This window comes from Trachemys scripta, chromosome 8 (genome assembly GCF_013100865.1).
Source record: "Trachemys scripta elegans isolate TJP31775 chromosome 8, CAS_Tse_1.0, whole genome shotgun sequence".
Taxonomy (NCBI): Eukaryota; Metazoa; Chordata; order Testudines; family Emydidae; genus Trachemys; species Trachemys scripta.
Genome location: NC_048305.1, coordinates 43,644,841 through 43,665,469, shown reverse-complemented (window position 1 = coordinate 43,665,469; position 20,629 = coordinate 43,644,841). Strand labels below are relative to the sequence as shown.

The window sequence follows — 20,629 nt, the reverse complement described above, 5'->3', positions numbered from 1 at the left end:
AGTCAACTAGCCACAAGGATTCGCAACAGTCCCCAGGTGACTGTCTACAAATACTAGGTCACATGGCCTCGTGCACCTCCGTCGTTCAAAATGCACGTCTATATATGAGGTGCTTCCAAGCGTGGTTGGCCACGGTGTACAGACCGAATGTGCACCCTCTAAACAAGACTCTCTCCATACCTGCCCGAGTCACAGATTCTCTACAGTGGTGGACAATTCACTCCAACCTCTGCTCTGGAGTCCCCTTTCTTCAGCAGGCTCCATCCCTCATACTGACGACTGATGCATCTCTGACAGGATGGGGTGCACACATGTCTCACCACACAGCCCAGGGGCTTTGGTCTTCAACCGAGACCTCTCTCCATATAAATGTCCTAGAACTTCGAGCCATTCGCAATGCATGCCGTCAATTCCTACCACTGATCAAGAACCAACACGTACGCATAATGACAGACAATATTGCATGCATGTTCTACATGAACAGGCAGGGGGGAGCTCGATCCCAGTCCCTGTGCACAGAGGCTATGAAACTCTGGAACTGGTGCATTGCGAACAACATCCGGGTATCAGCGGCCTACCTTCCTGGAGTGATGAATACCACAGCGGACGAACTAAGCAGACGTTTCTCGTGGGATCACGAATGGAAATTAAACGAGCACATCATTTGCGACATATTCCGCATTTGGGGCTACCCAGTAATAGACCTCTTTGCAACTGCAAAAAACAAGAAATGTCCCAATTTTTGCTCCAGAGCAGGGCTAGGCAAACATTCCCTGGGAGACGCGTTCATGATCCCATGGCACCAAAACTTACTGTATGCGTTTCCCCCGATACCGGTTCTGAACAGGGTCCTGATAAAAATACGAACAGATGGAGCCAAAGTGATCCTAATTGCCCCATCATGGCCCAGACAGCCCTGGTTTCCGTTTCTCACCAAAATGTCCATTTGACCACCAATCCCCTTGCCTCTCATTCCGAACCTCCTATCACAACAACACGGCCGTTTTCTCCACCCCAACTTATCCATGCTCCACCTCAAAGCATGGTTCCTACATGGTTCTCCCAAAATGAACTAGATTGTTCTGAACAAGTTCAAAGAGTGCTCCTGCATAGCAGAACACAATCTACTCGCACCACCTATCTATGTAAGTGGAAACGATTCACACACTGGTGTTCAACTAAACAACTTAGTCCCACGTCAGCACCTCTTCCGCTCATACTTGACTACCTATTGGACCTTAAGCAATCCGGCCTTTCTTCCAGTTCCATCAGGGTCCATTTAGCTGCTATTACAACTTTTCATGACAAAATTGAGGGTACTTCCGTATTTGCTCATCCTATCACCAAGCGCTTCCTCAAGGGACTCCAAACCCTATACCCAGACATAAAACCACCCACCACCCCGTGGGACCTTCATCTAGTTCTCTCTTGCCTAACCCAACAACCATTTGAACCCCTAGCCACGTGTTCCCTTTTACACCTTTCGATGAAAACAGCATTTTTAGTGGCAATTACCTCCGCCAGGCGGGCAGGAGAAATAGCAGCTCTTATGGCAGACCCACCATATACGATAATTTTCAAAGACAAGGTTACCCTCAGGTTACACCCCAATTTTCTTCCTAAAGTACACTCCTCGTTCCACATTAATGAGCCGATTCACTTACCAACCTTTTTCCCGAAGCCACATGCGAACTCGTTCAAAGCCTCAATGCATACACTAGATGTACGCAGGGCCTTGTCCTTCTATTTGGATAGAACCAAACCTTTTAGAAATTCTTCCAGACTTTTTGTTTCCATCGCGGAGCGTTCCAGAGGTACACCTATTTCTACCCAGAGACTTTCGAACTGGATTTCTCAGTGCATCCGGTTGTGCTATCAGATGAAGAAAGTTACACCTCCAGACGGCATCAGAACACACTCCACTAGATCTATGGCTGCCTCTGTAGCATTCTTACGCAAAGTTCCCCTGGCTGATATCTGTAAAGCAGCTACCTGGTCCTCTGAGCACACTTTTGTTAAACACTATGCCCTTACTCAAGGCCCTCTATCTGATATATGTTTGGGCAGGGCTGTACTTTGAACGGCGTTCCTATCAGATCCGAAGTCCCTACCTCCTTAAGATACACGGCTTTTAAGTCACCTAGAGTGGAGCACCCACAGGGACATCTCTCGAAGAAGAAGAGGAGGTTACTCACCCTGTGCAGTAACTGACGTTCTTCGAGATGAGTGTCCCTGTGGGTGCTCCACTACCCACCCTCCTCCCCTCTACTTCGGAGTTGGGGTAGCCTCCGTTGTAGAGAAGGAACTGAGGAGATTGGCTACGCATGCGCACTATTATCCTAGACTCACTGCGGGGGGGCAGCCTCTGCGCATGTGTGGCCAGTACGAGTACTGCTACGAAAAGTCTCCGAGTGAAGGCGCAGGGACGCACCAACACCTAGAGTGGAGCACCCACAGGGACACTCATCTCGAAGAACGTCAGTTACTGCACAGGGTGAGTAACCTCCTCTTCTCATAGACTTTAATGAGTTAAAAGCTGCTTTTTATAGAGAGTCAGGGGACAACATCTCTAGCTTTTTGGGTCAGCCTTTATAAATATGGCACAGTGTCAAGTACTGGGTTAAGTATGTATATAATCAGTCTTTATAATAGTGTGAATGCTGGCATATACTTTTTTCCTAAGGTCAGTACAGTACTTCCAGTTTTTGTAGAAAGGCTTTCACTTTACTTACACTGGGTTTCAGTTGAGCAGAAATACTTGTAGTTTCATGTTTACAGTTAAATCATCAGTCATCTAGTGTTCTTCATTGTGTAGCTTTAATTAGATTTCAACAATAAGGGTTGCAAGGGAATCTGAGGGTCCTTTTCAACTTATTAAAAAGTTGGTTTTGTGCATTTTTAGTTGAATTCCAATTTTTATGCAAGTGTAGCTTGACACTAATCATAACTTAAAAGTTGATTTAGTAAATCAGAAATGCATCATTTACCATTCTGTAGCATTAAAAGATGTAGAAATTAAGTATCTGAATAAGTATAAAGATGTATGATCGCCTAAATCTGTATAATTATAGTGCAGCCTCCGGGTTAGCAAAAAGTACCAAATCTAGTGTAAAGAGTATATGAATCCAATCAGCAAGTTCTAATGGTTATACCAACCAGTGAGAATGAACTTTTCCTTGGGAAAATAACTAAAAAGTACAAATAGAAAAAAATAAATTAAGATTTTCTACGTGCTGATGTAAATCATGATGAAAAGTGGTGACTTAAATCCATCCACCCTGCCATGGTGGTCCCTTCTGGCCTTAACGTCTATGAAATTTCAGGTTGAGGGTCACCTATGTGTCTGCAGGGCTTTCTCCAGAGGGTTCAGAGGTGCAGGAGCAGGATTGGTGAAGCAGATTTTGCGTGTGATCCAGGTTGCAGGGGCAGATTTTGCAGTGGGAGTGGAGGGAATTGGCAACGGAATCAGCAGGCGAAGGGAGGACGGAGTGGTACAGAAGTCATGGACATGGGTGGGTTAGAAGTTGAAGAGTTGGGGGATGCGGGGGGGAGTTGAAAGAAATGAGGATGAAGTGCAGGGAGGATGGAGAGAGTAGAGCTGACTTTTTCATTCCACATAGTTTACAAATCTGAATTAATCCTGAGACCAGTCCTCTGAGGTAGGTATGCAAGAGCTCCGCTTTTACAGAGCGGTACCCTTACTGGCCCGTGATTGTATAGTCAGTCACTAGCAGAGTTAGAATCAAGATCCCAGGTCTCCTGACTCCTGTTCCCGTGCTCGAACCATCGAACTCTACTTTCCGTTCTCCCACCGACACAAATGGCAGCTGCTAATAAATCCCCGATGAACTAATGGGGGGGCAATTAAGACCCTCTGGATATCCGTCTGATTTCAGGTTAGGAGTGTGGGAGCAGCGACCATTGGTTTCTTTCCCAGCAGATAACTATATCTTCCGTCTGTCTTATCTTAGACCGTATTTTGAAGGCCTGTCACACTCCAGCTCTCAGACAGAAATTGGTAGCATCCACAGCATCAGAAGCCAAAGAGAGCCATCAAGTCCTGTAAGTCACTGTTTCCAAAGGGTTATTTATTGGCAGAATGACCTCGCTCAGGGCCGGATCTGGCTTTTTGGCCGCCCCAAGCAAAAAAAAAGGGGGTGGTGGTGGTCAGAACGGCAAAGCAAAAAAAAAAAAAAAAAACCTGCAGCGCGGCTGGAGTGCAGGTGCAGGACCAGCTAGCGTGGGGGAGGGGGAGGGAGCAGGTGGGAGAGAGAGAGAAGGGGGACAGCCAGGGCTACGGAGGGGCGCTGCCACATGGCCCCTCCCGCCGCACCGCCTGCCAGGAGGACTCCGCTCTGGTCGGCGGGGAGGGACGGACAAGGACTGCCCTGCTGGGCTTGCTGCAGGGCGCTCCCGTCCTCCGTGCCGCTGCCCCCTACGGGGCAGCCACAGCGGAACAAAAAAAAAAAGTAAAGCGGCCGTGCCGCCCTGGGATTGGGCGGAATGCTGCCTTGTTCAATCTGCCGCCCCAAGCACCAGCTGTGTTGTAATTCATGCCGATACCAGCCTCTTTCTTTGTACCTAATTCCGTATAGCTGGTGAGTGAGACATGAATCCAATGTTAAGAGAGCCTGGGTAGATTTAAAAAGCAGAGTTGCAGAAGTTTGAGTTACCTGTGGCAGTAACTTAGATTGCATGTTTTACCTGTTATTTACGCTGTTAAAAGTTTACTAAACAATTCTACATTCAATTCCACATAAGAACCGGAGTAGCAAATGTTTCCTGTAGGAACCTTGACTGCTTGAGCATTACATGCGTGTATCTGTGTTTAAAACATTCAGATAGCAGTGCCCATTAGGGCAGCCACACCCCACGTATGCCTGCTTGTGGGGCACCTGACTTATATATGGGAAGGGTTGGATGCCATCCCAAATGCACCATAGTTCCATATGACCTCTGTAGTCAGGACAGGACTCAGAGGTGCTCTCTAGTATATCTGATCCAGGGCTTTGTTCACAGGCAGGAGTAGTTTTAGTTGGTGTTGGGATTCGGTATCAAAACCACTGCTGGAGGCCTTATGGGGGTTGGGATCTCTGTGGAAAGGGGCTTTCCCTGACAGCAGCTTGCCAGGCCATCTTCTGTTATGGCTTCCTAATTGACAGATGTTTTTAGTGAAACATTTCATTGTTTAAATTGAAGACCTGAGGGCAGTTAAGGTTCTGCATATGTTAGCCTGGGACTGGCAAGGTAGTGACCGCCTAAACCTTCTGTGAATACTGCCCAGCAGCCCTCCTTTGTGAAATCTGGCTTGGAAACAATGAGGTATAAAGTGCAATCAGTAGGGGGCATTGTGTGCTCTAGTACAGGGGTTCTCAACCTTTTCTTTCTGAGGCCCTCCAACAAAATCCCAAATGAATTAATGGAGGCAAAAACTCCACAGTCCATCTGTGCCACAACAACTGGTGTTCTGCATAGAAGAGCAAGGGCCGGTGTTAGGGGGTAGAAAGCAGGGCAGTTGCCCAGAGCCCCACAAAGCTAAGTTGCTTGGGCTTCAGCCCTGCTTAGCAGACCCCCTGAAACCTGCTCACAGCCCCCAGTTGAGAACCACTGCTCTAGTGTGCCATGCTTTGACTGCTTTCTCTTGTCAAACAGGTGGAAGTGCCTGGAAAGACGACGAGCCTTGGAAGCAAACATCCAGGCGACAGTATCTCTGACACTGTGTCTTACGTAAGTTTAAAAACTCATTTGGTAACATTCATCCAGTAGTTTCAGTGTTCGCTGTCTGTCATACACTGGGTGGGCTTTGTATATATCATCATGGGAAAGCCCAAAGGGACGTAGCCTTGCAGATCAGTCTCTAGCTAACTCCTTAAGGTGGTCTGGCTGGGGGTTCAGTTTATGTCCGTTCCTAGCGATCTTATCACACCACGAAAGTTTTTGTTGTGAGTAGCTGATGTGGGCAGAACGTGGTTTATATCTGCTAGAGCCAGGGAGAGTAGAGGATTTCTATGGCTTTTCACGTCACTATTGTGTTTGTAGGAGCCTAGCCAGCAAGACTCCCAGGAAGCAGAACTCTCCACACTGGATGTGTTCATTGAGAAACTCCCACCAACTGGAAAAATCACCAAGACAGAGTCTCTCATTATTCCTTCCACCAGGTAACACCCTAAGCAGCAATAGCAGCAGGCATCGCATCTGCTATAGGAACTGGCTAAGACGGTATGGAAGTGCTTTATCTTTTATATAGTGCACCACCTCAGTTTATGCAGCAAGGGTAGTCAGCTGTCTTTGGCACTTATCTGACCCCCACTACATAGTATCTGAGTGCCTTCTCAGTCCTGTGAGGTAGAGCAGTGTTCAGCCCCTGGAACAAGGGTCTAATTTCCTCAGCAGAGGCTGTGTCTGCAGGATTGGTGTTGATGGTCTCCCTTCCATGTTTCCTCAGCTAGGATGGTAGCTGGCTGGGACTTTGCTCCTTGAGAGCACGTCAAGGTGGGTGTGGATGTGGTAAAAGCTGGAAGGTGCAGTTCTCAGGGACTGACTCCATCCTGCAGGATGCCTGGGATGGAAGGAGTGGAGGGACTGCAGGTTGTGTGGAATATTGAACTGAGTCATGTTCTGAAAATCAGAGTGGAGGTAAAGGTGGACAGCCAAAATCATTAGTCTCTTCTGACAACATGACCATCAAGCTGAAAGATTAGATGTTCCTTATGAATTGCTCTTGGAGGTAGACACAGTCACTTACCAGTTCTTATTGGCTTGTAGTGGTGACAACCGTTTGGTCTATGGGTAGTAAGCTGCTGGATCTCACTCCAGTTCCTAGCGGACAGATGTCATTTGCTTCATGAGACAATTTCTTGGGGAGGACATGGTCCTTTAATTGATATTATTTGATGATGGAATGTGGTTAATTTTGCGGGTTAGTTTAAAAAATCCCCTTGATAAATTAAAACTGATAGGCAGTAATTGGCTCCCTTGTAGGCATTCTTAGAAAAGAGGCCAAGAACTGAATAAGCCATGGAGAATCTGATCTCTCCCCACTAGAGGTGATGGGCCCTCCATGGTGGGTGATGTATGTTGGCAGGGCAAAGGGGAGAATGTTTCCATTGCTGCTTTCTGTACTGTAATGGCTGGGACCTTAGGCCCCAGGGCTGGTAATCCAAAGACTTTCACCAGTACTAACCTCACACACCAGACAAAGTTTATATATAAATGATTTATTAAACAATTGAAGTGATCTAGCAGCCTTGTTTGTCCAACAGGGCAAAAGTCACTGGGGTTAGAGTAGCTTGGATTTCAGGGCTACCTTCAATGAGTGTTTCTGATTAGTCTCTCAAGCAAAGTGCTAGACATTCCTCTGGGGGGCAGGTTCATAAGTGTGAGCTATGGAGGGGCAGGAGACTTCTTGGGCTGTTGGCAGGTCTCTGACCTGAGCACACTATGCAGAATCCCTTTGCTGCAGCTCAGGATAACCCTTCTGGCAAACAGCTTCTCTGTGGCTCTGAGTGAATGGTGACTGTGTAACCGTTACAATTTAGCAGGCCAGAAGGGAAGCAAACTGGTCGCCGTGGCAGAAGCACTTCACTGAAGGAAAGGCAGCCAGCGAGGCCACAGAATGAGAGGGCGAACAGCCTGGACAATGAGCGCTCTCCAGACACCAGGCACCACCTGCAGGTGAGATGAGCTCCATCCCCTTCACAGCCTTACGCTGTGTATCCTTCCCCAAAACATCCCCCGTGGCTCCTGTTCCACCAGCCCTCTCCCCTCTGAAGGCCAGGGATGTAACTTTTCTTATGCATGGCTCCACCGCTACATGATGGGCTGAGTTTTTTTTCTCAGCTGATATCCCATTTTCTGTCTCTTCTCGCTGCTTTTGGTCAGTGTGTTGCTTTATATCAACTAGGATGAGACTGAAGAAGACTGTGGGGCAAATAGCAGCAAAAAAGAAAGAAAAGATGATCTCTTAAGATTACCCCCAGGAAATGCCTAGTCTGAAATAGAGGGGCTCCCTAAGGTGATCCAATGTCCATAGCGCAAGGGAGGAAACAAAAAAAGCCACAGCAAGTCTCCAGAATATGGGTCAGCTGACCCAGTCTCCCGTTAAAGGGCTAAAAAGAGCAGTGTAGACATTTCCTCTTGGGCTGGAGCCTGGGCTCAGAGACCTCACCCCCTTCGCTGCGTTCCAGAGCCCACGCACGAGCACAAGTGGGAATGGCCACACTGCTGTTTTTAGCCATATTGTGCAAGCCCTGCAAGCCAGAGCCAGTTGCCCGGGGCGATGAGATTTACTGCCGCAGGTTGTTTTGCAATGTAGACGTACCCAAAGTGGTGTTTCTAGCAAAGTCCCTACTCTGCATCCTGGGACTTTCATTAGCCACAGAATTTGGTAATATTGGACCCAGAAAAAAAAATTCCTGCCCATTATTTTGAAAATCTAGCCCCCCCAGCAGTCACTGTAGTTGATATTGGTTAATATAAAGCAACTTTATTGTTGTGTGTCCTTTTATTATCATGGAATCACTGACAAAACAAGTCCCAGCTACTTCAGTAGTTTGTGGAATATGTGCTTTGGAAACATTACTGGGTCTCTGCCTCATCATGTGGTTGAGCTCCCAGCTTCTGTAAAATACAGGGCTCTTGGAAGTGGTGAAATAGAACATAGTCTTACTTATATCTTTCATACAGGGGATCTCAGAGAGCTTCACAAAAATAATGCTGTTGGTTCATATCTGTGGCCAGTTTGTCCCACTGTTCCATTATCTGTTTGGGGTTTTTTTGTATTCACAGATTCCAAGGAAAACTGTATATGATCAGTTGAATCACATCCTGATTTCTGATGACCAGCTACCAGAAAATATTATTCTTGTCAATACTTCGGACTGGCAAGGCCAGGTAAGTGCAGGAGAACGGATGATGAGCCCTAGATTTCCCTGCAGGTAATTCCTGTTGCTCTCTCTACAGGGCAGGGCGGATAGGATTTTTAGCTTACATAAAAGGAAGAGCGAAGCAACCTCTAACGTTCATATTTTGCTATCTAGTAAATGGCTCTAATAGCATTTGGGAGTTATGGCAGCAGGTGAGTCATGGGCCTAGGGATCTTATTTTCACAGAGAATTATTATACTTCAAGGCGGTTCTTAACATGAGCCTTCCCTAAACACACCCCCTTCCACTTAAGGTAGCATTCTCCTGGGTTAATCAGATACATTTTTTCCTTGCTCATTGGAAATGGCTGAACAGTTTTTTTCTCTCCATTACACTTGAAAGGAGAACTTCAGAAAATGCATTGAGATGGGGTACTTGGGCTGGGAGTGGGAGGAAAGGGATGCCCAGGAGTACATATGCACAGGGACTCTCCTGGCCCTGTAATGGAGTGGAGGAGTAAAGGACCAAATCTTTGGATGCTACATAACTAGCATAGAAGGGCAGTGCTGAGAGAGGCAGAGTGTGCCCAGTAGAAGTGAGGAGCGGGGCAAGGAGAGAATGAGTGGGGCATTCAGATACTTTGTCATCTTAAAAGTGAAATAAATGCAGGGAAGGATTAACTAATTCAGTGCTAGGGCTAAGAATTTTGTGCACAGGTAACAGGTGCAAAAAATAACATTCCTGTGGGAACCTTAAAGTATCACCCATTCCTTGCATGCACGTTCATTTGCTAATTGTACCTTGCACCTTAATATCCCAAAAGTGGAATATGTAAACACTACCACTGCACTCTCATTTTGATGCTAGTGCTTTATTTTTTCATCAGGGAGATAAGGCTTGTTTGCCTTTTTCAGATCAAGTTACACTCCTTTCCCACCAAACTAGGCACGTTTAAAAAACAAAACAGAAAAAAGTGTGGAAAGTGCCTGATATTATAATTCATAGACCTCTATAACACTTAGACTGGTCCAGTATGGAGAATGGTGGTACGAGGATCATGGGCTTGCTAGCCTTACTGCAGGTGAAATTGTTGATCTGTGTGATTTTTTTTAGACCACTCCTGCTTTCTACAGAATCAGGTTTAAGGGAATCTAAAAGCAGCTTGGCAGCAGGTGAATGGAGTGGTGCTGTTTAGCCACAGGACTTCCCCCATGGTGCTCTGCACTTTGTGTGGATCAGATTGGCCCACCCCCTCCACTTCCTCCAGGCATGAGGCCTGGGGGGCAGATGGAGAGTGGAATGAAGAACTTGGTAGTAAACAGACAGTCTCAGCATTAGCCAGTGGAGCTGACATGTGCTCAGGCTAAGTGAGGGAAACATGAGGTTGTAATTAAGGCTTTGAATGGGGGGATGGAGGGGAGACGCTAACTGTAGTGTTTCCTTAGGAGTTGGAAGCAGCAGATAGTTCTGCTGGAGTTGGAGTCTGTCACTGTCAAGGAAAATGTGCTGTGTGGGTGTCAGGGTACGGGTCAGAAGAGTCCCGTAGCTGGTTTCCTTGGGTTTTAAGGTGTAAGAAGGGGGGGATGTCCCACTTGCCTACTCCTCATCCCTTTTAGATTGTTTCTGGAATGGTAATTGCAATGGTTTAGTCTGCAGCAGCTCTTGTTTTAATCAATAGCAGCCTTTGTGGGGAGCAGGGGAGAGAGGCTACTCTGGCTATGCTTCTGTGGCAAGAAAAACAAATCAGCTTGTGTTCTCTGCAGGAAACCCTGGAGTGAACTGTTTAAAAAAGAAAAGGGGGTGGAGAGGGGAGGAGGTCAGTAATGAGCCACCTGCTGGAATCCCACCATGATTCTGCTCTCCAGAAGCTGTAATCAAACATCTGGTGCGATGTGTGTGACACCTGGGTACCAGAAGTGGTACATCCTGGGAGAATTGTCACCATGCCAGCCAATAAGACACACATGTAACTCTTAGGGTATGCCTATGCTGCATTCAAAAGTGTGATTGCAGCTCTGACAGACTAGCTTTAATCTAGCTAGCATGGCCAAAAATAGCAGTGAAGACTTGGTGGCACAGTCCCTGGTAGTATGTCCCAGCCTCGAACCTGGGTACATACTTGTGTTGCTAGCACACTGGGTCGCTGCCACAGCATCTTCACTGCTATTTTTAGCCATGCTAGCTAGATTTAAAGCTACTGTGGGTATATCTACCCCAGCCACAGTCATGCTTCTGATTGCAGTGTGGACATACCTTAGAAGGGCTCCTCTTTAAGCTTTTTCTTCTGGAAGAGGTGTCATAGAAAACTGTAGCATGGAGTGCAGCCAGTAATTCCAGGAGCTGGAAACAGCTATGTCTGAAAATACCCCAGCAAGGCAAATTTACCTGTATGTGTGTTTCTGACTAAAAGTTTGGGTAAAATCAAGTCCTTTTGGCAGTGCTTTGTAACATATTTTGTTGTCTTCCCAGTTTCTCTCCGATGTCTTGCAAAAACATACCCTCCCTGTGGTCTGTACGTGCTCTTCTGCTGATGTGCAGGCGGCTTTCAGTACGATTGTCTCCAGGATACAGAGATAGTAAGTTCACATTTTATTTAGTGTTAAATTATTTAAATTTAAGTACAATAAGATGTCTATTCCCCAGCTCCAGACAATCTAATGACGTAAAATAACCATATGTTCACAGGGCAGACTAGAGAGCTACACACCACAAAAGTGAAATGAGTTTTCCCTCTAATAATTGATGTAGTCAAGAATTACACCCCACCACCTAAATCTCATCCATTCCCTAACGCCCTGATGGGACAAGCGGATGGTCTTTGCAGCATGTCCTAAAGGTGAAAAGACACAGGCTATTTTGGATCAAGAAGGGGAAGCAATTCCCAGAGCCTAGGGGACCACGGGAATTATGCATTGCCAGAAATCTTATACTAAGGGGTTCTGTAGAAGTATCTCCACTGACCCCAGCTGAGGTGTTCTGATGGGAAGGGAGACAGATAGCTAGGACCCAGGCTGTTTGGGTTTTGTAGGTCACAACTTACACCTGAGCTTTATCTTCAAACCCCCGTGTAACAGTGTGGACTCACCCCTGCGGAGCCTCTTGCTGGTCATCTCCGAGAATTAGCTCTCCAGCCATTGGAGTGCCCTCTGCAGGCCGGTGTCCCACTACCGCTTGGCCCCCGTGTCCCTCTCAGGACCCCGGTGCCCCTTTAACTGGGTGCTTCCCCCTGGCAGTACCCCCACAGTTCTGGATCTCCCCCTCCCAGGGGAACCCCCACCCATTATCCCCACTTCACCTCAGTCTTGACTACGACTCTATCTAGCCCCCGTTCACTGGGGCAGACTGCAGTATAAGCCACTCATCACAGGCAAAGGGGTTTGGACCTGCTGTCTCTGGCTACCCATGGGCTGCCCCCTGCAACCCAGTACCTAATAGGCTTTACCAGGCCTGCAGCCTGGGGCTTTCCTAGCCGGAGCTCCCTGGCTCCCTTGGCCTTTCCCCAGCCCTGCTCCACTCCAGATACCTGCTTGACCTCCCTGCAGCCAGGCCCTTCTCTCTCTGAATACAGAGAGAGACTGCCTGCTTGAGCTTCTGGAATACCAAATTCAGGACAAACTGCTGAGAAATAGGGCACCCCACTCTCCCCCCCCCCCCCCCCCAAAAAAAAAACCTGGTGGTTATTCTCCCATAAGATATACCAAACCAGCAACAAAAGTAAACTTCTTGTTTCACCACATTGGCTAACAAGAAGTCAGAAAAGCAGTTTCCTTAGGTATTCCAGTCCTGGATTCAACATTCAGACACTAGACTTAAAGATGAGTGGTTTTTTAAAATCAGTTTCGTCAAACAAAAAGTTCTTCTAATCCGAAAGGACCAGCCCTACACCCAGGTCAATATACAACTCAGATCTTACCCAATAATCACACTGTTGCCAATCCTTTAGTATCTAAAATCTAAAGATTTATTTATAAAAAGAAAGAGAGGTGAGAGTTAAAATTGGTTAAAAGAATCAAATACATACAATAAATGCAAAGTTCTTGATTCAGGCTTGTAGCAGTGAGGGAATAAACTGCTGGCTCAAGTAGAGTCTCTGGTTGCTTCCAAATCATTGGAAGATCCTCAATTCCTTGGTTAGAATGCTTCCAGTAGTATAAGTTCATAGTTCAGAGGTTCAAGCAGGAAAGAAGCAAAATGGAGATGTTTCCAGGGCCTTTTATAGCTTCTACCATGTGGAGGAAAATCCATTGTTTCAAACAAAGCCCTTGCACAGCTAGTGGAAAATCACAGAGAACAAGATGGTGTTTGGAGTCACATGGGTAAGTCACATGTCCATGCATGATTTCGCTTAGGGCTTGTCTCGCTGGCACTTTACAACGCTGCAATTTTCTCTCTCAGGGGTGTGAAAAAACACACCCCGAGCACTGCAAGTTTCAGCGCTGTAAAGTGCCAGTGTAGACAGAGCACCAGTGCTGGGAGCTATTCCTCTCGTGGATGTGGGTTTTCCGCCACGACTACACAAGCCACGTTAAAGTGCTGCCATGGCAGGGCTTTAACGTTGCCAGTGAAGACGTGCCCTTAGTCACAGCAGAAGCCATTACCTATATTCCAGATGGAACATTCACAGGAAAGTCCATTCATTAAATGTAGATCGGCGTCTCCAATGGTCCATTGTGAGTTAAGTGTTCCTTGATGAGCCACTTAATTTGAATAGTTCCATCAAGATGTGCAAGCTAAATACCTTGTGGGCATTACCCTAGGAGCAAACATATTTGAAATACAGGTAGGTATAGAGCCAATGCTCATAACTTCAAATACAAAAATGATACATGCATACAAATAGCATAATCATAGCCTTTCCATAGACATCTTACTTGACATAATTTGGACAAGATTTGTTGAAATTATATAACAGTGGTAGCAACATTGCCCACTCCTGGTGTAGATCAAACTTTCTGGCCTGAGGGCCACATCAGGGTTGCCAAACTATATGGAGGGCCAGGTAGGGAAGGCTGTGCCTCCCCAAACAGCCTGGCCCCCGTCCTCTATCCGACCCCTGACTGTCCCCCTCGGAACCCCCGATCCATCCAACCCCCCGCTACTCCTTGTCCCCTGACCACCCCCTCCCAGGACCCCCTGCCCCCCCCCCCCCTCCCAGCCCCCCCCCCCCTCCCCCCCCCCCCCCCCCCCCGCTCCCTGTCCCAGGACTGCCCCAACCCCTGTCCACACCCCTGCCCCCAACAGGCCTCCCTGGGACTCCCACGCCTATCCAACCCCCATCTCTGCCCCACTCCCCGCCCCCTTACTGGCCGGAGTCAGCTACGCTGCCCAGCAGGAGCTCGCAGCCGCGCCACCCAGAGCATTGCGCCAGCAGCGCAGTGAGCTGAGGCTGCAGGGGAAGGGCCAGGGGCTAGCCTCCCCAGCCAGGAGCTCAAGGGCTGGGCAGGATGGTCCCGCGGGCCATAGTTTGCCCATGTCTGATCTACACGGTCATATTTAATCTCAGACCCCAGAAGCTGAGGCCATAGGCGCAGACTTGTAGTACCTGTCTCTTAATCTGGTCTGAGAGGAACATCAGACCACTCACCACACAGACAACTCGGATTAACAAAGCTATCCACATCTCTACCTAAGTGTGTCTGGGATCCTGTGGATGTGATAATGGAAGCAAAGAACCATTTCTTTGCCTCCTGCCCAGCCACAGTATAACAAGTGAACTCTTTATGCCACAGATGATTAGCTTCAGCCTGAGACTTTGGCCACCAGTACTTTAGCAGTGTGAGGGGAAGTTGTTACCCTTCAGCAATGTGAGTGCAGGGATAAGACCGAGTATTTGTGGGTAATTCTCTGCATACAGTCAACTTTACATCATTCTCAGTGAAATTTGTTGCATATATCAAGTTTCTGGTTCTAGGCTTAATACCCAGTGAGGAAATCTTTAGAAGTCTTGGGAAGGAGACTGATGGGAAGATTTTTTTTTAATAGTTTGTAAAAATGTGAGAGTTTCTTGTCTACGCTGCAAGAAAACACCTGTGGCTGTCCCATGTCAGCTTACTCTGGCAGTGAGGCTAATTGCAGTGTAGACATTTGGGCTGGGGCTGGACAGTGGCGTCCCAGAGCCCAGGCTCCAACCTGAGCCCAAATGTCTGCATTGCAATTCTGCACCCCCTGAGCCCCACAAGCCTGAGTCAGCTGACATGGGCAGGCGCTGGTGTTTTATTTCAGTGCAGACATCCCCAAAGTCACTAAAGGCAGCAGTGCATGCCAGGGGGTGCCTTGTGGTCATTTTTCCCCAACACGATTGAATATAATTGAACCCTACATGGAAAACCCAAGTACAGGTTTTCATAGCTTGGAAAAAGTCGGGGGGTGGACAATTGAAAGTCCATGTTTCTGAAGCAAATATTACATTTCATTAATACGTTTTAAGATGCTGCTCAGTGTATGATTGTCCTACATGCTAGAATAGCTCATTCCTGTGAGGCAGCCATTAACTAGATTGTCTATATCAAGCAGTCTTTCTGACTGACTTTAAAATAGTTATTTAGAAGGCAAATGATAAATATGTTCCCTCTTTTTTTGTCTAGCTGTAACTGCAATTCTCAGCCTCCAAATCCCATTAAAATTGCAGTGGCCGGAGCCCAGAATTACCTCAGTGCTGTGTTGAGGCTCTTTGTAGAACAGCTGTCTCACAAAACCCCGGACTGGCTCAGCTACATGAGATTTTTGATCATCCCACTAGGTAAATAAGTCAATATTTTCTTCACAGAAAGATTAATGACTTAAATCAAATGCACTCTCTCAGGAATTGCCTTCAGGGAAATCTTGGTTAGGATGCGTTCCAAAGGCCATGTTCTTGCTGGCCATTAAATGAGACAAATATTTCACTACTATAGTATTTAATATTTGTTATGGTCCTGTCACATTCATCTTTACATTCCTGATGCTGAATCCTAAACTATTGTTGGGAAGCAGCCATTAATCATTCATATTAAATGCAGCGGATTGAAATGAGCTCTCCCAAGACAGAGCTATGTTACAATATTAATCCTCTTCCAGTGTACTTTTAACTTAAGTGTATAATGAACTTTTGTGAATGTTCTGCTAGCAATCCTGCGCACAATTTCTATGATTTACTACAGTGAAAGTGATGTTTGAACTAATGACTGTATTCTGGACTCTTATTTCTGAGACTGCAGCTCAAGATGTTCATAGAAAGTAACTAAGAGGCTGTTGAACTCTGAGTATGGTTAATACTCAGTTAACAGGAAGCACCTTTAAATTATTGTTACACATTTTAAATGGAAGAGAAGGAAACTACAAAAAAACTAAATGGGCTCTAAAATTGTTGAATGGTAAACTAACGGGGCGGGGAGGGGGATTTTGACCATTCCTTCTACCTTCCTATCTCCGTTCTTCCTCTCTATGTTAATGACTTACCCCACCCCTCCTCTTCCATCCCCACTGCTCACCCAGGCTCTTCTGCAAAATCCCATATATAGTTGAGTGCAGGAAAAAAATAGCTCAGTGTAACTTTAGTTTTCAGGAGAGTATCTCTTCATTCTTTCAACTCCTAGGTCATTCTGGCTGATGTGATCACAACACATTTGAAGTCAGCCTAATTTTTCTAGGGTCTAAACTTTCAGACTATGAATGAAAAACTTCAAAAATGTTAGTGATGAGAAGATCAAGGTTCTTGTTATGTTTATTGGGAAACAATTACACATGTTCTTGAACTGTCTAGAAGCCTGGAGAAGATGAATGGGTGGACTGATTGTAGAGAGGGGCTTGGCTAGTGGTTTGAATCAAATGTCATTGGATGGATAAGCAAGGATGGAGTTATGAGTTGGGTTTGCAAGAATTTAGGAGCTTCTGGGAAACAGGCAGGGCACCTGATAACATAGCTCTATGAAAAAAATCTCACTAGTCATTTTTATAATCTTAGTTTTGAATTCAATAAGTGGTTGTTTCCATTTCAAATGTAGTGAATGTGAAAGCTATTGATCTGTGCTATAAACAAGTGGTCAGTGACTACCATACATCAACGTATCAATTTACCTGACTCTGTATTCTAAAGGAGGTGGTAGAAGTCAAGTGATTGAATATACTGAAGTAATGAAATCAAATAATACTTGTCAAGGGAAATCTAACCACAGTCAAGAGTTAAAGTAGCAAGATAGAATAGTTAGTGTTCATCTCAATGGACAGAGAAATCTTTCATCGGGATCAAATATGCCATTGATTGAAACTTTTGTGTATAAATGCAGAAGAGCCTGATCCTGCTAGAGCAGGGGTAGGCAAACTGTTTGGCCCAAGGGCCACATCCGGGAATAGAAATTGTATGTCGAGCCATGAATTGGGGTTGGGATGTGGGAGGGGGTGAGGGCTCTGGTCGGGGGTGCAGGCTCCAGGGTGGGGCCAGAAATGAGGAGTTTGGGGTGCAGGGCTGTGGTGATGATTTAAGTCAGTGGTTCTCAACCAGGAGTCCAGGGCCCCTGGGGGGCCTCGAGCAGGTTTCAGGAGGTCAGCCAAGAAAGGCCAGCGTTAGACTCACCTGAGCCCAGGGCAGAAAGCGAAAGCCCTGCCATATGGGTCTGAAGCTCAGGCCCCTGAACCCTGCCACCCAGGGCTGAAGCCTGAGCAATGTAGCTTTACGGGGAGCCCTGTGGCATGAGGCCCTGGGCAATTGCCCTGCTTGTTGCCCCCTAACACTGGCCCTGGCTTTTATATGCAGAAAACCAGTTGTTGTGGCACAGGTGGGCCGTGGAGTTTGTATAGCATGTTGGGGGGCCCTGCAGAAAGAAAAAGGTTGAGAATCTCTGATTTAAGTAGAGCCGGGTAGGAAACAGTTTTCTGGTCCCATACAATTTTTTGAGATTTTGAAAAAAATTCCCATCCTGAATTGGGCCAAAAAGTCTATTTCATATTTTCATGAACTGGAAAAAAAAATTATTGGATTGGCCAAAACAGCTTGTTTTGATTTCAACTTTTTTTGAATTTGTTTACTATAAATTAATTTACATTTCTAAAGTGAAAAGTCTTGAAACATTTTAAGTTTTTGAAAATGACGAAACGGGATGTTTTGAGAAATTCAAAATGTTTTTGATGTGGGAAATCTGTTGAAACAGACCTTTTCCTGTGAACAGTTTGTTCTGATGAAGCAGTTTTTTCCAACAAAAGACATTTAATCGAAAAACACCCAGCCAACTCTGTTTAAGCACCTGTTCCCAACTTTCCATCAGCTCTTCAGCATCAACTTCATTCAGGAGCCAAAAAATGCCTAAGATCAAGCATTGGTTATGCCATAAAAACAACTGAAAGACAAAGACTTGATTCTCATAGAAAGTTACAACCTCTTTTATGCTGGTAACATTGTCTTTGATGTAGAACAGAATGAACAGTTGAAATCAATAATTGAATTATTTTGTAGTGAATAGTCTCCTTCAGAGAGACTTACGCTCACAGGTTCACTGCTAGATGCTGCATGTAAAAAAATGAAGGAAAAAAGAAGAGATTAAAAAAATCACATTGATATTAACGCAAGATGGTTGGTTGAAGGTTAGAAATTGTCCTATTGTGGCTGTGAATGTCCACATAGGAAAAATGCATTCCTGCACAATGCCATTGATTCTAGTACTGAAACGACCATATTGTGTCCAAATGACTGAAGATACTCTCCAGGAATGCAGAGAAAAGTATGAGCAGAAGACCACCATTTTTTCAGAACAACAAAGGAGAGAACTTCTCAGAAGCATTCACATTTTATTACTGGTTTCCATAACATCCACCTTGTGCTATTTGCTTTACAAACTCAAAGGAATTCATCCTCTGCCCCTAATTCCTGGTGCATGGGTATTCAAAACACTATTTAAAACTCATCGAGAAAGAAGTAGCATGTAGCACAGTCTTCAAGCTTATTGTGCGTGACATGTTGAGAAATTCTTTTGCAACCACCGGCAGCCTTCTGTTTGGTTGTCCAAGAAAGGTTTAATGTCCCAGCTTCTGAAGAAATGTAGTGGAACTAGGGAAGTTCTTGTCTGTTTGCATTCAACAATACAGATGTGTTGAAACTTGCACTGGTACAAGGAGGATTTTGATTGGAAACATGGTATGCTTTTTACACAACAAGGGATACTACAGAGCGGCATTACAATTGGAGGTGAATTTGGGGGAACTTTGACAGATTATAGGCTCATGACATAAATGTCCCTGTCCCAATGGAAATGTGGGTAGCTATTTAAAGAATTGGAAACACACAAGGATAAAATCGAGAGATTTGGAGACGCTATGGAACCTTTCCATTACTTAACCAACACGACTAATCCCAAATACAGAAAATATTGATTGAGTACAGAACAGCATAGGCTAGAATGCGGCTGATGGAAGGCATAATCCTGAGTTCTGTCCTCCTCTAGCATTTAAAATTGAGTATCCAGATTTCAATCACTAATGTGGTGTTGGAGGAAGCCGTGAAAGCCCATCTCAAAATGGTGGAAGCTTTCCGACACCTCAGGAATCAGAATTGCTAACTCCAGAATGTAGTTTTTAAATGCCTTGACCACCTTCTCAGCCAGTTCTGTGTCAGTCAACCCTTTCTCTGACCATGCAAATCTGAATGTAGTAAAGCTTTGTAAAGCTTTTCAGTAAAGCTGAAAAAGCAAATACACTGATAAGTGCGTATTTAATGACTGATAAGAGCAGTAGGCCTACCTAGTTAGTTGTCTTGGGACACATTTAGCAAGTGTGTGGGTGCTCTGGTAGAACTGCAAGCTTTTCTTTGCCAACTCTGTTACGTTTCTCATGTCTCATTAATAAAACCTTGATTTTTTTTTCCCATTGCTTTCTTTTTTTCCCCGAAGAGGAAAAAACCTGAGGTTTTTCTGGGTTGAATTAAATTGTACCCTCCCTGTTTCGGAACAGATGTGGTATGAGTTAGAACAGAATTTAGAGAAGAGGGTGTCTTCTCTGAGTGCAAACACAGACTGTATATCACAGCTCTTTTGAGGACAAGAGCCCTGGTGACCTGCAGAGTGGAAGGAAGGATCTGATGCACATGCTGCTGTTAAAGTAATTTGCAAAATTCCCCTTGACTAAAGCGGGAGTAGGAGTTGAGCTACAATGGAAGAGCTGAGTCACAGGGTCTCACTATTTTACAAGTGTATTTCTCCTCAGCAGTATCTCAGTCCTTGTTTTCTTAAGTCTCTTACTTTTGCTTTCGTTTACACTTTAGAATGTTTAGGTCTGCTCAAGGGAGTCAAACTGAAGCAGTGTCTCTGATGCTGGAAAACAGTTTGTAGGGTTACCATCCGTCCGTATTTCCCCGGACATGTCCGGCTTTTGCGTCTCTAAATAGCCATCCAGGAGGAATTGGTAACAAGGTTAAAATGTCCGGGGAGGTTTTCTCCCTCGCCTTCCTCCCTCCCTTCCATGCAGAGTGTGGCTGCTGATTGGGCGGCTAGGCCGATTGACCCACTCCCATTGGCCTCCAGCAGCCAGAGCCCTCCCCTGCTCCCCCCTCCCTCTCTCTGTAGTCCTGTGTAACACACAAACCCGCAGTGTGTTTTGCAAACACGTGGAGCCAGAATGGTAAGAGGAGTCGGGGGGGGGGGGGACAGTCAGGGAGCGGGGGAGTGTTGGATGGATCCCCAGCCTCCACCTGCCATCCCCCCTCTGCGCATCCCCCCCTCCGTGGGTCCCCCCTCCCTGTCTGCCTCTCCCTTGTCTGCGTGTACTGCCAGAGCCAGCAGCAACTGCTGTCTGCTGCCCCC

General features: G+C 46.0%; 1 protein-coding gene across 2 annotated transcripts in view; it reads left to right on the top strand.

Annotated features, from left to right (window-relative positions):
• The window catches only part of PACS2 (phosphofurin acidic cluster sorting protein 2), a 188,045-nt gene that overhangs the window by 111,048 nt on the left and 56,368 nt on the right, over positions 1 to 20,629 (top strand). Inside the window, exons 10-16 of one of the 2 annotated variants that reach the window (XM_034778929.1) lie at positions 3,972 to 4,062; positions 5,653 to 5,727; positions 6,040 to 6,158; positions 7,542 to 7,674; positions 8,788 to 8,892; positions 11,334 to 11,440; positions 15,449 to 15,603. In XM_034778929.1, coding sequence (XP_034634820.1) covers positions 3,972 to 4,062; positions 5,653 to 5,727; positions 6,040 to 6,158; positions 7,542 to 7,674; positions 8,788 to 8,892; positions 11,334 to 11,440; positions 15,449 to 15,603 — 785 coding nt within the window. Of the gene's footprint in view, positions 1 to 3,971; positions 4,063 to 5,652; positions 5,728 to 6,039; positions 6,159 to 7,538; positions 7,675 to 8,787; positions 8,893 to 11,333; positions 11,441 to 15,448; positions 15,604 to 20,629 lie in introns of both variants that reach the window. The other variant, XM_034778930.1, reaches the window with a different exon arrangement.